This window comes from Camellia sinensis, chromosome 13, assembly GCF_055761805.1.
Source record: "Camellia sinensis isolate YWXY chromosome 13, ASM5576180v1, whole genome shotgun sequence".
Lineage (NCBI taxonomy): Eukaryota > Viridiplantae > Streptophyta > Magnoliopsida > Ericales > Theaceae > Camellia > Camellia sinensis.
This window is the reverse complement of record NC_138973.1, coordinates 3,325,021-3,341,775: the sequence shown is the minus strand read 5'-3', so window position 1 is coordinate 3,341,775 and position 16,755 is coordinate 3,325,021. Positions and strand designations below refer to the sequence as shown.

The 16,755-nt window shown below is 35.7% G+C and overlaps 1 protein-coding gene across 2 annotated transcripts; it reads right to left on the bottom strand.

Annotated features, from left to right (window-relative positions):
- Positions 1-11,966: 11,966 nt before the first annotated feature.
- LOC114267583 (protein kinase C-like zinc finger protein) lies at positions 11,967-16,279 on the bottom strand. Of its 2 annotated transcripts, none has more exons than XM_028208618.2 (4): positions 15,904-16,279; positions 13,800-13,960; positions 12,951-13,427; positions 11,967-12,634 (listed from the first exon to the last, which is right to left on the bottom strand). In XM_028208618.2, the coding sequence occupies exons 2-4, from the start codon at positions 13,899-13,901 to the stop codon at positions 12,047-12,049; spliced, it is 1,167 nt and encodes a 388-aa protein (XP_028064419.2). In that variant the 5' UTR covers positions 13,902-13,960; positions 15,904-16,279; the 3' UTR covers positions 11,967-12,046. The 2 variants fall into 2 exon arrangements, with proteins under 2 accessions (XP_028064419.2, XP_028064420.2); XM_028208619.2 differs by having other exon boundaries at positions 15,900-16,251.
- Positions 16,280-16,755: the final 476 nt, after the last annotated feature.

Here is a 16,755-nt window from a genome sequence, read left to right as displayed (position 1 = left end):
TGGTTGCTGATCCTTTTCTTTATTGCTCTTCCTCCATTGATCTTTGAGCCATAGGATTTGAGGGCAACCTTTCTTCTTCTTGTCTTTCTTTTCTAGCTCTTTCTCTCTGTTCTGTTTTTGAGAAAATGTAGGAAAATTTAGGGGGAAAACTAAACCAAGAATCATCAACTCTGAACCATCAATTTGGGTTCAATTTCTAAGAAAATTAGGAAAATTACCCTTTCTAAAGTTCCTTCATTTTCCCTACATTTTCTCAGCAACCAAACATCGTATTGAAGAAGGGGGGGAAAAAATGAACCATGGTGGGTTTGAACTCTTTCATTTTCTACAACTTCTTGAGCTCCGTCTAAATCTTTTCTCACTCTTTCCCCCTTGCTTCAAGCTTCTCCTCCTTCATCTTCAAAGTCTCCTCTCTTGCCTTCAATAGCCCCTCAATTTGCTTCTTCTCGATCCTCAACTATTGAAGCTTTTCTTGCAACTCCTTCTCAAAAGATTGATTTTGTTATTGTTGTTGTTTCGCTTTCGTCCCTGCTTTCTTAGTTTTCTTGGCGGATTGAGGCTGTGAGAGGCTCTCATGTTTTTCGAAGGTGGTAGTGGTGGTTGGGATGGTGGTGGTGGGGTCGGTGATGAGATCGGATGGGTGGGTTAGGAGGTTATCCATGCAGAGGAGGCAGCGGAGGATGCTAGAGTACCAAAAGGTAGCAAAAACCTTATTCTGTGACTCAATCATGTTTGAGAGAGAGAGAGAGAGAAGGAGATTGTGTGGAATGGCGTCAAAAACCGTTGTGTGTTTTGAAGGTAAAAGGTGGTAGTGGTGTCACCAAAAGGCAACAAAACTATATATGAAGTGGTGCAATATGGAGGGAGAGTGATTCGCGGAGTATCCTAATTTTTTGAAACAAATATCCTAATCTATCCTAATTTCCATAATTTGGATGATTCTTATTTTAAGACTTATTAGTTAAAATTATTATTAAGTAAAATATTTATATAAGAAATTAAAATGATTAGATATCAGGGTAAATCCCAAATCAATGTTTGTTGCACCATTTGGTCCTGCAGTTTATTTTATAAACTAGTAGGTCCTATTGAAATGAAATGGTAAAAACGTTTGGGCCCATGGTGTTAGCGCGTGTCTTGCAAATTGTAAGGGGTAATTGTGGGGTTTTGATGATGTTAAATTTACCAAATTGACTATAAAGCATACTGTAGTGTTTTTTGGCTTCCCTCTTTCTCAATCAAAACATATCAGAGGAATATGGAAAGTTTTGTACTGCTCCCGATATTAGGGGGATGATGATCATCCCAATACTTTGAAATCCCTTTCTGGCAGCGTTAATCAGTCGAGAACATTACCAAAATTTCCATTCGTGGCCTCCACCAAAACCGTAGAAATTCGAAATCCCCATTTCATATAAACATTGCTGTATACTGTCTAACCCGTTCTCTCTTGAAAATCGATCATTTTAAGTTAAACTTAGAGCATGAATTTTCACTTTGCCACCATAATTCCTTGTTAATATATAGAAAATATCCAAACCGAACAATAGATCGGTCGACAGTTCAACCGGTTGAATCGACTGGTGCGGTCCGATTTTCAAAACATTGGTTGATACATAATTAAATCACATAATTTGAATATAGGTAAAATATTTATATAAAAATAATAAAAGGGGTACCAATATGGAGGGAGGAGTGATCCGCGGCATCCTTCCTAATTTCAATAATTTGAATATAGGTAAAATATTTATATAAAAAATTAAGATGGTTAGATATTAATTATTATATATTTAAATTAAATTTATATTATAAAAAATAGATAATTATTTTTAAAATTATATTTGTCATTTATTTTTTTGAAACAAATATGCTTTAAATATATAGCTACTGATATTCAATTATTTTTTATATGATAATTATTAGTATTGCTTCCTTAAATTTTGTGATTATTATTCCTAAAATTGAGTCTTCCCATTGTTATATTTACTAAACTTTTTAAATATAATTATAGAAGTCTTTGAAGTTTGGTATGTATAATCATATAGATTATGATTCTAATTAGAATAAGGTAACTCTAGGAATAATAATCACAAAATTTAAGGAAACAATACTAATAAATTTTGGTAAAGATTTAGAGGATTTAAAAATTACCTTATTCTAATTGGAATCATAATTTATTTACTACATTATTATTATTTTTTTATACAACATTTAGTACCTAAATTCACATTGCCTCCACTGATATTAAAAATATAGATTGTGTTTGGTTTAATTTTTTAAATGAGTTTTTATTTGTCTTTAATAATTTTTTTATATTTAATTAATTTTTGTTAAATACAGCAAATTAGATACATCTTCTTATGTTGTGACATTTATTTATTTGTCTTGCAAAAATCAATAAAAGTACTCTATATTTTGAGTTTTCAAAAATATTTTTAAAATTTTTAATTCATTTTTTTAGTAAATTTTTTTAATATTGTAATTAAGTTTTTGATTTTTTTTGATCTGGCTCAAGTAGATATAAAATTTTAAAAATAAACAAATAAATAAAAATAGGTTAAAAAAATAAAAACGTTCACTATAAAAAAATATATGAATTGAAAATTCAAAAAACTATACTTGAAAACTCCAATCAATAAAAATTGAGGGCTGCTAAACGCCCCTACCTTTCTATTGTAGATCTCCTGTTTCTTTGGCCTTCCATCACAAAAATTGCTTCCCTCTTTAATTTTCTTTTGATCCCTACCATAATCTCAAATATACCCTTTGAACCTCACCCGCACACTTTCTACTTGTAACTCCTCCTCATCTTCTCCGATAGTCCCCCTTCCACTCCGGCGACCCTCTCTCTCCGGCCAACTAGTTTGGAATAGTATTCTCAAAGATAGATTTATTCCTTCTAGTCTAGATTTGATCATTGAACAATGGCCAATAATGATCATTCAACAAAACTTCAACGTCAATAATTATCAGATTTGATTCAAATCTTTGACATATATATTCAGGGTAAAATTGTCTAGAAAAAAGAAAAAATATTTATTAATATGTCTTTTATGAAGAACACGCTTCTTGTTCAAGAGGTTTAAGAAATAAAATAGTTTAGATTGTCCTTCACACAATAACATGTTGGGCATAGAGAATTTTGGCTAAATTTTCCTAATATTGTTGACAAATACTGACTTTATTTTTTATTTTTGTCAAATAAAGAACATGATTTTATTGATAGAAATAAGACGTACAACTAAAGACGCCATCATCAACCCATTGTTAATTGGAATCTCATATTGGAACGATGTAATAACCCTCACCACTGCTTACCGATAAACATTAATTACCGTTAAACTGAACTGATCATGACTGATAACTAAACTGATTATGACTGATAATTGAACTGATTAAAGTACTGAACTGACTGACTGAAAACTGGAACTAAATTGACTGAGTATGTATGTTAATTTGTATTCTATCTGTTTGATTGTTTATTTGACCTGTTCACGTTTTAGTGTTTAAACTGCTAATTGAAGGCCTTATCGGCGGCCGAATCCGGAATTGATTAATGTTTTATGATCCTCATAATTAATGTGATTTTTGGTGTATTTATCTGAAATTTGATTTAGTGTGATTAAATTAGGTTAAAATGAGTAGATTGCAAGTTTTGGACTTAATTACCAAACTAGCCTTAGTGGCCACTACTTGGATCATCTTTGAGCCTCATTACACTCATACATACACATTTTCATCAGCTCATTCCTTAGACCCATAGCCAACTAAAGAGAAGAGAGGGAAAGAGTGAGAGAAATTGGAATTCATATTGAAGAATTGCTTGGATTGAAGTGTGGATTGTTAATTTGAGCTCCTAAATCTTGAATACATGACTAAGGTAGGAAACTCATCTTCTTATTGATGTCATTGAGCTAGTTCTTGCATGATTCATGCTTCCTTGTAGAACTAAGTCATGTTTTAGTTCATTGTTGTTGAATTGAAGCTCAATCCTTGCATGCATGGTTGTATTGTAGATGTTGAGTTGTTTTCATGGCAAAATGTTACATGCATGTTCACAATTATGTTTAAGTCCATGATTTCATCATGTTTTGGAAACAATTGGCTCCTTAGAGCATCAAATTGAAGCTTTGAATTGATTTGAATTCATGCATGTTTGCATGTTCTCCATGTTCATGAAATTGGTTTGAAATTGGGTTTGAATTAAACACCCTTGGGCTTTAATTTCACAAATTGAGTTTTGAATCATGTTTAACTATGTGTTTACAAATGTTTTCTGGAAATTCAGCCCAAGAGGTCAAGTTTTGAGTTGTTAAAACTTGGTTTTTGGCTTGGAGGTGCAATCTGGGTTTTCCAGATTCTGCACTTCCGCTCGAGCGGAGGATAGTGACGCTCGAGCGTGGAATCTGAGCATCCAGTATCTCTGCACTGTTTTACAGTCCGCTCGAGCGGAGGATTGGGCGCTCGAGAGGAGTCATGTGTCTCAAGCTCAAGCGGGCGTCGAGCGTCCGTCGAGCGGAGATTCCACCCATCCAGCACTTTTGAATGTTTTTGCATAACGCTCGAGTGGGTAATTCTACACTCGAGCGGGTACCTTTGTCTACATGTCCGCTCGAGCGGAGTTACCTACGCTCGAGCGTGACCCCTGTTTTCTGAAAAATCTGAAAATGCTTTTAAAAGTACATCTTTGCATCCTCATCCCATTTTAGGCATTCTTAGGCCTAGTTTAAGACATTTTAATGAGGACATAGATGTAGAACACACCGAGGCAAATTAGGGGTTAAGTTATTATCTTTCCCAGCTGTGTAGCTTAGTGTGTTCAATCTGTTAACTGTGTAGGGTTGGCGACTGGGGAGGCACGCTCTAGCATACTATAGCCCGAACTCTGTGAGTAACGATTGTGTAAAGATATGTTCACAAATGATTATCTTCTGAACAACTGAACTGTACTGTTTTCTGAACTGATTACTGTTAACTGAATGAATGTATGTCCTATATTCTGAACTGTATTGTGGCATCCTTAGCACCTACTGTTTACTGTTACTGCGACAGAAATCTCTGTCGGTTCCCTTGTTGGAACCACTACTGTTTACTGACTGATGGCCATCATTACTGCTCGGTCTTTTAAGACCTACTGCTTACTGTACTGTTATGCTAATGGGTGTACCACATATGACTGTGCTGACTGAACAACTGAAATACGGATTTAATGAACTGTTTTCATTACTGTAAGGACATTCATTCTTAACCTCTTTACGCATTATGTTATTCACTGGGCTTTAGCTCACTGCTCATATATATATGTAGGTGTACAGGCACCAGACCGCGGCTAGGAGCGTCAGGGTTACTCCAGTTTTGTCAAGCCAACTACCGTGCCTCACTGCGAGGTTCCAAGCCTATCTTGCTAAGGCTTAGGGGTGTTTTAGGACTCCCCCCTTCTATACTGTCTTACTGTTTTGTATGACTGAATGGATTGTATAGACTGAATGTTTACGGTACTGTTGCATAGGGATTGAGTCCCTATTCTGAATGATTGTATATATACTGTGCATATCTTTCCACTGAATGTAAATATGTTTGGAAAGTCTTTTTGCATGCAGACTGTCACAGCTCATTGGGCATTGTTTATTTACTGTTTTGACTTCCGCCAGGCCCTGTACTCTGTTTTACTGTACTACTGTTAAGCAGGCCTTCGGTAATCTCAGATTACTGGCCGGTTACTATAGCGATCCCGGGTTTACCCTTGTTGTACAGTGATCCGGACATGTGTCCGTGGATGTTGGTTGTTGTTTATTATCGTGTTTGCATCCTTTGTACTTTGTATATTGAGTTATGGGATGTGTTAGGCAGGATTGTTACAGGTTGGTTGTGTTTGGGAGCCTAGTGTTGCTGCCCAGATTTTTGGTCCTTCGCTCGAGCGAAGAGTTTGTCGCTCGAGCGAGAGTTGTGTTGCACCTGGTTCTGGACCTGAGAGCTGTCTTTCTTGGATCGAGCGAGCTTCCTTCGCTCGAGCGGTCTGGATTTTTCTTCGCTCGATCGAGAACTTCTTGGCTCGAGCGAGAGTTATCTGTGTCTGGTCGCTCGAGCGACCAATCCTTCGCTCGAGCGAGCGTGTTTTATATCAGCGGGCAGCAGCGTCTAAAACATCACTTTTTCACTTTCTTTTTGATCCAAAACCCTTAATCCGAGCCTCTCTCTCCCTACACTTACACTCTCTCTAAGATTTGATCTCCCTAGGGTGTGAATCTAGCCTAGGGCCTTTGTTAAAAAGATAGAGGGCGTTGAGAGCTTCGATTTAATCTGAAAAAGTTTGGATTTGGAGCAAGTTGATCTTCGAGTCTTCATCTCCTTTTGGGCTAAAATTTCGAGGTAGGGATATCCTACTCCTCTCCATGGGTTTTGTCTTTAAATTTTGGTATTTTGAGATGTTGGGTTTGGTTTGGTAATTTTGTGAAAGTTTGGGGCTTTTGTGTAATTTTACAAAAGTTGGGGTTTTATTCATAATAAACCTGAATGCATGTTTGGCATAGAGAAATTAAATGAATGTTGAATCATTGATGAAAATGGGACCTAAGGGTTGAAATGGTAATTATGGATAATGGCCTAATTACATTGTTTAATTAATTGGGATAATTAATTGGGAGAAATGAAGAAATGAAATGTTGATCAAATATCCATTGTGCATTTATTTTCTGTTTAGAAATAACTGCTTTGGGCTATCGGTGGAGGATAGTCGTGATTGTTGTAGACAATGCATGATGATTAGGCAAACTAAAACTAATCAATGAAATGTGTCATGGAACTTGACGGTTGATAGAATACATTAATTGTATGTATTGGGTGATTGTATATGAAACCAATGTGTTTATATACGTTATGTGTAGAGGAGGAGATAGGGGATGTACTCCGCGGTTTAGGGGAAGATAGGGGATGTACCTCTAAACCGGATAGGGTTGGGAGAAGCTAGGGGATGAACTCCGTAGACACAGCTCATATGCTTGTCTAGAGAAGTGTGGATACAGCTTATATGCTTATCTTTGTGATGTGTGGATATAGCTCATATGCTTATCTGTGGATATTGTTGTTATACAAATCTGTTGAGAATGTGGATATAGCTTTTATGCTTATCTGAATGTGAGATATAGTTTTTATACATATCTGTGGAAATGATGATAGAGCTAGCATGCTTATCTGTTGAAAAAGGGAAAATGAAAGGTAACTTAGACTCATAAGTTGTATGACATAAATGTGTAATTTATGTGAATGTATCAGTGTTGACCATCTATCAATTGCTAATATTTTAGTCATTGTCCATGGTTGGTTTAGTGTATTTCTACTGGGCTGTGGCTCGCCCTATATGGGAATATCATTTTCAGGTGCAGGAAGCATGCCACCTCCAAGGACATAGCTGGGAGGCTAGTGGCGAACATACTTTTGCCGCTTAACTTTTGATGTATTACATGTAACTTCAAGCCTAGGGCTTAATGTGTTTGAGTTAGTACTCTTTGTTGTAACCAAGTGTTTACTTGGAAAACTGTAAGCCCGTAGGGCATTTTGTTATGATGTTAACATGTAATACTTATGTAATGGAACTCTAATGAATAAAGGAATGCGGTTAGTTTAAATGTAAATGCAAGTCTTATTTGATGGGTTTAATGTTATTTTTTTTGAGGGCGTTACAGTTACGGTGCTAAACCCATAGGGCCGGGTTTGGGTCATGACAGAGTGGTATCAGAGCGATACTTACCACGAGTTATACCGCACACACGTGTCCAAATGAGCTATAGAGTGTCCTAGAAAAGTAATTAGGGCATCTCATGAGCATGATAAGTGTGTGATTATGTTATGACTGAATATATGCTAACGTGTTAAATTGTTAAACAAATGACTGCTTATGTTTAAAACTGTTATAACTGCTTATAGTGAAATGGATAACGCAAACACTGCAAATGAAACTAAATCCTCATCCTCTGAGGCCAGAATGGCCAGACTGGAGCAAATGATGGAACTGATAGCTGCGAGACTGGATCAACAACTGAACCAACAGCCCTTACCTCCTCCTCTTCCGGCTGTACCGGAACAAAATGTGAATGTGAATGTACAAAATATGAATGCTAATGATGGGGACATAATTGCACTGACCCATAAGTTCAACAAAATGAAACCGCCGTCCTTTCAGGGAGGCCTAGAACCGTTGAAAGCTAAAGCATGGGTTTTGGAGACTGAAAAATTGTTTGAAGTTTTCCCGTGCTCTGAAGCACACACGGTACTGTTAGCCACCTTTACATTGCAAGAAGAAGCTAGAAGGTGGTGGATGCTCATCCGTGATGAAAATATCGTTCTGACTTGGGCTCAATTCAAGGGAGCCTTCTTTGAAAAGTACTTCCCTCAGTGTGTTAGGGACAGAAAAGTAACTGAGTTTGAACAGCTGAGACAAGGGGCAATGTCTGTGGCTGAATATGAGACGAAATTCACCGAACTTGCTAGATATGCACCGCATATGGTGGATATTGAGTATAAGAAGGCCTGAAAATTTGAAGGCGGCCTTAATGTTGCAATTCTTGACCGAATAAATATTCTGAAACTACCGAATTATGTAAATGTTCTGGAAAAAGCCTTGATGGCTGAATCAAACATTGAAGCGCTGAAAACTGAAACGCCATTGTCTGAATGGCGGGGTAAAAGACAGGGTTTTAAGTTTAAGAAAGGCAAGCATAGTCCATTGAACAAGAAACAGAATACGGGGTCAACGACTACATCTAGTCAAGGAAACCGTACAATACCGCCCTGTTCTGAATGTGGTAAAAATCACAAGGGAGTCTGTTACAAGATATCAGGAGCCTGTTATAGGTGTGGTAAAGTGGGCCACATGGTTAAAGACTGTCCCTCTGCTCCACAAGCTAGTAGTAAAGCTACACCAAGCGTAGCGGCATCAACTGTTACACCAAAATCGAACCCCAAAGCTACCGGGAAAGAGCCTATGAGGCAGGGCCGAGTGTTCGCCCTAGTACCGGGAGACGTTCAGAATACCGAGACCGTTGTGTCAGGTATTCTCTCTATTTGTACTCAGAATGCTTATGTACTGATTGATTCGGGGTCTACGCATTCTTATGTGTCGCATGCTTTTTTGCGTAAATTGAATAGACCCTTAGAACCTATGAATTATCTGTTAGCTGTATCATCACCCGTTGGGGGATCTATGACCTGTGCATACATGTACCCTGCTTGTGAAATCATTGTTGGAGATGCACATCTGTTTATCGATTTACTGCCATTGAACATTGATCATTTTGATGTAATATTGGGGATGGACTGGTTAACGAAATATCATGCCACCATAGACTGTGTAATGAAACAAGTAGTTTTCCATCCACCTGGTCTACCTGAATTTGTGTTTAATGGGGTTGGAGTAGTACCTCCCCCGTATCTGATTTCATCCGTGAAGCCTGTAAAATTGATTAGAAAGTGCTGTAAGGGATATCTGTGTTCTGTATTGACTGTGTCTACTGATGATAATGCTAATGTAAACTGTATTCCTATAGTCAGAAATATCATAACATTATTGTATATTTTCTGCATTGAAACAAAAAAACCAATGCCTTGGATTTAAAATAAATAATAAATAAGTATTCTATTGCATGTCCAACAAAGAGAAGGCACTGGCGTGAAACTTAAAGATCAAAATTTGGAGAAATTTGAGGTCCGGTTATGTTGCTAACAAAATCCGTAAATGCAATAAGGCACTGCCCTCGCCAGTTCCCCAATAGAACTCTGCATAAAAGAAGCTACCAGATAAGCTATTAGCTCCCAAAAGATTGCATTAATTCAAATTTTGTTTGACCTGTAATTATGGATGTAATCTCAATGTGGATAAAAAGCTTTTAGCATGAAACACATCATTCGTTACTAGGTGAATTATCTAACAAAGATGAAGCTACCAGATAAGGTATTAGCTCCCCTAAAAAATAAAAGGAAAATCAAATAAAGAAAATTCACAACTCAATCTCTGATGTCCTTTTATTTACCACATAGAACACTAAAGAAGTGTTTTCTATTTTCAGTCTTGCTCAGCCACTGAACCCCACATCAAAGTTCAGTTAATCAATCCAGAGCCTAAACATATTTAATGTGTTAAAAATTAAGTGATTCAAGTATGCAAATTAGGAATTTTACAAAACTAAACAAACAGAGAGAAGATTAAAACATGAAACACCATTGGACCAAATAAAGCAGAAAATGTAGAATTACGAATATTTCGCAATCTCCACCTTGACCATGGAGAACCATACTCGTCTACTCACTTTTGTATGATTGTGTCCAAAATCAACCCAATCTCACACCAGACCCTTTTAGGGCCAAGTTAAATGTTATTTTTAATGGTTAACAAAAATTAGAATTGGGCAGTTTATTGTGAAAATGTATGAATAACCAAAAGGAGAACACAACTAAAATTGTGTTAAGGTCTAATTGTGCAAGTTGACTTTGTAGAAATATGATGAACTAAGCCCCAGGTTGTCCTCCCAAAATTTTTATAAAATCTCAATCCATAAGGGTTATGATTTTGAAAGGAAAAATAAATAAATAAAACAATGTTGCAGAAAATGTCCTAGCTTTCTCACCTCCAGACAATCACTATGCAATTGTTATTGGCATTGGAATTTTGGAATATTTGAAGACTTTTGACCATAACAATTAGATGCATCATAGGGCTTCTAAAACTTAATCTGCAAATTGGCATCTTGCCTTTGACATTTTTAAGTTCTTAAACTAAGACCTAGCAAAGTAAGATTAAACTTGTTGTTTACTTACTTCCTTTTCCTCTTTTCTCATATTTTTTCAGATACCAAACAAAGCAAATCAACAAGAAAAAAAGGTCATGTCATAGGTGGGAAGTACAATTCAACAATAACATTCAAGAGACAATGTCTACACGAAAACTAATAATCACAACTTGAGATTAAAAATTAAGTTCTAAAATGGAGAAAACTACCAGTGATCAAGCCAGAACTGAACTGAAACAGACAGCAGCTAAACTCCATAGGGTTTCAAAGCAAGAATCAAAGTGAAAGTTACAAACACTTGATGGGCAATAATCAAACACTTGATGAGCATGTTCCAATTGTTTATGATGAGTTTCTCACTTGAACATAGAATCAAACACATGGTGGGTAGAATTTTAAAAATAGAATCAAACACAGATCTAGTATATAATATATCAAAACCATCAAAACATTGTTACAAATACATAGATCTATGTATATATACACAAATACATCTCATAAATTATGACAATGATGATTTATCATAAATTTTGAACCAAACATGTAAAATTAATTGTTGAAATAGATAAAAAATCTCGAAAAAATAAATGGCGAAGATGATAATCTCACCGGTAATGAGAGTTTTTTAGTGCTGACGGTGAATTTTCCAGCAAACAAAGGCTGAACTCGGCACACCAAGATCGAGCAAAGCTGCTGTGTCTTTGCTGTGTAGAGATGATTTGATTTGGCTTACATTTTTGCGTATATAGTCAGGGGTAAAATAGTCTTTTTACTTTATTTCCCAATTCAGGATATATAATCCCGCCCCTATCCCATTACTAATAATCCTACAAATTTGTTGGATTAATAATCCTAAAACAAAATGTCAAAACAAACATAGAATAATTGGGCTCACAGATTAATAATTTCAATCCCATACTTTAATCCTGTCAATCAAACATACCCTAATTCTTTTAGCTGATCAGGTTTGTATGTGTTCAATTTGTTCACTATAAATCCTACAAACAACTTATTAATTATGATAATGTTAAGTTATTATTTCTTAACATATGTTGTTGCTTTATGTTTGCTCCATTGAAGAAAACTTTTCCCTCTCAATTCACCTAAAAAATTGCAATTAACTTCATAGGTGGTGGAATGAGATATTCTACTTGTACATAAACTTGGGTTAGGAGATGAGCAGAATAACCTTGAAAGCTTTTAATTTTTATTTATCACACAATAATACAATACTGTTTGTTTCCATTCAATTTACAACACTGTCCTTAAAATGGTTCTTCCAAACACGTTGGATGAAGATCATAATCACACACATCACAAGAGAATGCCCAAAACCTTCCATGCTTTCTGCAAAAATCACAGACATATGCTCTGGCCATGTCCAACTTAAGAACATGCTCGTGCTTTGGATCCTTCACATGGTGAGGCAACCCGTCTCCTTCCTTTCTCATATCCGCTTCAAGCTCTGCAATTTTGCGCTGTGTAAACGGGAATGCCCTAGCACCATACAAGGACACCATGGACCTTCCATTCGTGCTAATGGTCTTGCCATCCGGTCCAACTAGAACCAAAGCTGGAATCTTCTTGATGTCAAATATCCTACAAAGATCTTGTCGTGTCTTGTCCTCCTCATATGGGATAGCCAGCCAAGGCATGTTGCGGACATGGAGATCGAATTCTTTAGAATCTCTATCAGTTGAGATAAAAACTATTTCAAAGCTTTGGTATGGAGCTGTGAGGAGGAGCTCGTTGTAAGCTTCTGTAAGTTGTGCGGTGAAAGCTCGGCAAGGAGGGCACCAATGTGCTCCAAAGTAGAGGCCTACTGTCTTGCCAACAAGTTCGGATACCCACATCTGCAAAAGGCCAAAACAAGTAAAAATTACACCTAAGAAGCACGGACACAAATATAGATATGCAAATTTTCAAAAAATATACAAGCCATGACACACAGCATGTACAAAACATAAAATTTTATATATTTATTATGTCATATATATTCTTATCGATGTGACTGCAAGCATGAGTGCTGTCCAGAACATGTCCGACAAGTGTTTGGAGCGTGTCCGGTGCGTGTCCATGTCAGACGCTAGTATGTGACATCCGCAAAGGTGTCCATGCTTCATAGCCTATAACAAAGGAGGAAAACAAATTAGTAGGATAGATCACTACCTCTCTGCCATGTCCAGAAATGAGGTAATTCCGCCCTTCATAAGCCAAAAGTTCTTCTAACTTCCCCCCTAGACGCTTCGCATCATCCATGGCTTTCAACTCCTCTCTTCTCTCCCTGGTGAAAGGAAATGCATCGGTACCATAGTCTGCAATCAATGCAGCAGCATCTTCTTCCATTGACATACCATCCGAACCCAATGGTATGAATGATGGGATGTGATCAATGTGGTAGTGGTTGCTAAGCCGCCTATGCAAATTTACATCAAATGGAACTGCAAGCCATGGCATACACTTGAAGTGTTCTTTGAATCCTTCCTCATCTCGGTCAAAGGAAATGAAGATAATCTCTATCTTTTTACCCAGTTTAGTCAGCTGGTTATATAGTTGCACCAACTGTGGAGTAAAGCTTTTACATGGTCTGCACCAGTTGGCTGAGAAGTATAGGCATGTTGTCTTGCCATCACTTGATAAGGGTACCTAATTCAGGACCAAATAATTAATGAAATTCCATTTTAGTTCCCTTAGCCAGATCAATAAATCCATTAAACTTGTTTGGCAAACAGTTTTTTAAAACTGTTATTCAAAAACCAGTATTTACCATCTCCTTGGCAACCACCAAAGAGATCGTGTAAGAAAATATTGTGAACATTTCATTAATATAGCCATAGTTCAACAAACATTTTCGTTAATATAGCCATAGTTCAACAAACATGTCAATGAGATCGGCAAAATTTGTGTTCAGATAGAGGAATTGCAAGATGATAAGATGGAAAAACGGGAGATAGATTATATGTCCAACAAAAAAACATGTTATTGCATAAACTAAAGGCACTTGGACTGAAGGCCTACCTTTTCTTCACCACGTAAAAGAAATTCGACTCCCTCGGATGCTATAATTGTTGAGATATTCTGTGTCTTTTTACATTCTGGTTGATCATCAGGTCCCGCCATGAGAGCAAAAAGAAACAACCAGCGCCCACCTTTATTCTTTTGTCCACCTTTCTCGAGTACTATGATCAAGAGAAAAATCACAGTGACAGAAGACTCAGAATGACGAAGGTTTCTGCAAGTCTGTCAAATCTTTTTGTAGATTTGTTTATTTTTTCACATGTATAGTGGTTCCTTATAAAGGTTCTTCAAATGGAATAACATAAAGTTCTCTTGAGGGAATTTTGAGGTTTCTTTATTTTTTATTATCTTAACCATTCTACTTATCAATAGGGATAGGTAATATTCTGTTATTGTGCTTTTAAACATTGGTTTTAGACTGGTTTTGCCGAAGAGATATTATCACACCAAATTTTATATACATTTTTTAAAACTAAATTATCCATACGGCTAGAAATGGTCCACACTTTGCATCATAGTATCTCAGTACAATTTGGCAAGTGGGTTGGAAAAGATGGAATAAGATGCCAACAAGTGAACAGATAAGTTGTTTTTGCATCAATGCCAAATCGGATGGCCTTCCTAGCGACTAAGGCAGGTAATTTTGGTATCTCACTCATCTCTCCCATGTCCTCCTAACAGGCATTCTTTCAAACAGAATATTGCATTACAACATTTCCACTATTTCCTCAAAAAAGTACGTAAAAAATGACAAATGGTCACAATAATTACTGTACAAACAATATTACTTCCACTAGGGGAACACAAAAAAATTAATTGAAAGAGGCAGAAAATGACCATCACAATTTTGAATATAATATGCTATGGACTCACTCATTTTACATGTTTTGAGAAACAAAATGGTATGAATTTCAAGAGCAAGATAAATACTTTGGTTTTTCTTTTTCCTTTTTTCTTCTTCTATGAATAATTGCAATAAATCGTCAAAACTTCAGATAAGCAATTGAATTAGTAACTTGGCCATCTCACAAAGTCACTAATTAGTATTAGTAAATGCTAAAAAATAAAATAACAAAACAGAATAAGGCCAAGTTTGGCATCCTTCAAAAAATTCAAAAAGTCAAAAAGTCACTATCCTATTTAAGTCACATCATCTTATTTAAGTCACATCACCTCTCTAACACATCACTTCAAACCCAACCCAAATCCAACCCATATTTCATAAAAAGTCAAAAAGTACACTTATTTAGTCTTCCCAAACTTGGCCTAAATCTATGACATGGCTAAATCTATGTTTTAAGGACAAGCTTGTAAACTTTATATGATCCCTTACTCAATAACAAGTCACGAGTCATGCCACAAATCCATAAATAATTTACAAATGTGATTGAGATTTATTATACATGTGGACCCACTATACATTCATTTAATCTCCACTGTTTATCTGCATTTTGGGTAATTTCTGGTACCCATTTTCTGAGTTCCCAGACTAATCTATATATATATATAGAATCCAACTCATCTTATATATATATATATATATATATATTTTTTTTTTTTTTTTTTTTTAAAAAAGTGAGAAATTAAGCTTTTTAAATATTGATCGGCCAAATGAGTCCTCCAGCCAACAGGGACAACCGATTGATTATATCCAACTGATAATTAAGAGCATCTCTAATCCTTCAAATTTGAATTTGATGAAAAAGTGCTAACAAACCAGCACCAATCCTTTCATCAAATATTCATCAAATTAAAAAATTGAAATTCTTCATCATTTTAATTTGATTTTTTTTTTTAAATCGAATTTGATGAAAAGGCAAGTATAGAATAAGAGAATAATTTTTAAAAAATTAGAATAGTTCCTATCGAATCAAGCTTTTTAGTCAAATTTAAAATCAAATTCAATGAAACAGTGCAGATAATTCGGCAGCTGACGAACAACAACTTCCGATTGTGTTTCCAGTTTGTTTTGACTTTTACAAAACAAGTTGATAAATCATGGAGAAGGAAGCAAAGTAATTGTAACAAAGAGAATAAATTGAAAGAAATATAATTAGGATAAGTACATATACATACATGCATACATACATACATACATACATACCTGTTACTAGTAATGGATTTTCTTCGCTTGTATGTGGAGTCTGATATAAGTGGAAGGAGATGGAAAGTCCAAATTCCAACAGAAACAGAGATAGAAAGAAGCAGTGGTCCCAATTAATGGGAATAGATACACAAATGCATGGATATATGTCTGTATAGTACAAAACAATGGGGAAGAAGATAAAAAGGGAGATATATGTGCTACTTAGAGGTGTGTTTAAAGGGTGAGGGAAGGAGAGCACATACGCAATCCTGATTAGCTGCAGGTATATTCTGCTCTCTCTGTTTCGTATTCTCTTATTCCTCTCTCTCTCTCTCTCTCTCTCGGAAAATTATTTGGAATTCATTTGTTTTTTTTCTTCTAACAAATATAATATAAATTTTTAATAGGATTTGACTTCTCCCATTTAAAGGTTAAACTGGACTAAGGCCCCGTTTAGGCCTTATTTTTTTAGTTAAAAAATTAAAAAGTTATCTTTTTAATTAAAAAGTTAATAATTCATATTTAAAAATTTTAAAAAAAAAATTCTCTATTTTTTACACATTTTTTTATAATTAGTCAAAAAATCATTCCAAACGTATAAGGCCTAGTTTGGGAAGACTAAATAAGTGCACTTTTTGACTTTTTATGAAATATGGGTTGGGTTTGGGTTGGGTTTGAAGTGATGTGTTAGAGAGGTGATGTGTTAGAGAGGTGATGTGACTTAAATAAGATGATGTGACTTAAATAGAATAGTGACTTTTTGACTTTTTGTCTTTTTTGTCTCATGCCAAACTTGGCCTAAGTTTTTTTTACTTACTTTTTTAGTCAAATAGTCAAAAAATTACTAAATTAGCCTGTTTCCAAACGAGG

Excerpts from the sequence above, each read along its gene's own strand:
- LOC114267583 (XM_028208618.2), bottom strand. The coding sequence starts at position 13,901 with ATGGCGGGACCTGATGATCAACCAGAATGTAAAAAGACACAGAATATC. Across the intron at positions 13,428-13,799 it reads TTTTACGTGGTGAAGAAAAG|GTACCCTTATCAAGTGATGG; the intron begins GTAGGCCTTCAG and ends GTCCTGAATTAG. Across the intron at positions 12,635-12,950 it reads TTTCTGGACATGGCAGAGAG|ATGTGGGTATCCGAACTTGT; the intron begins GTAGTGATCTAT and ends GGCCTTTTGCAG.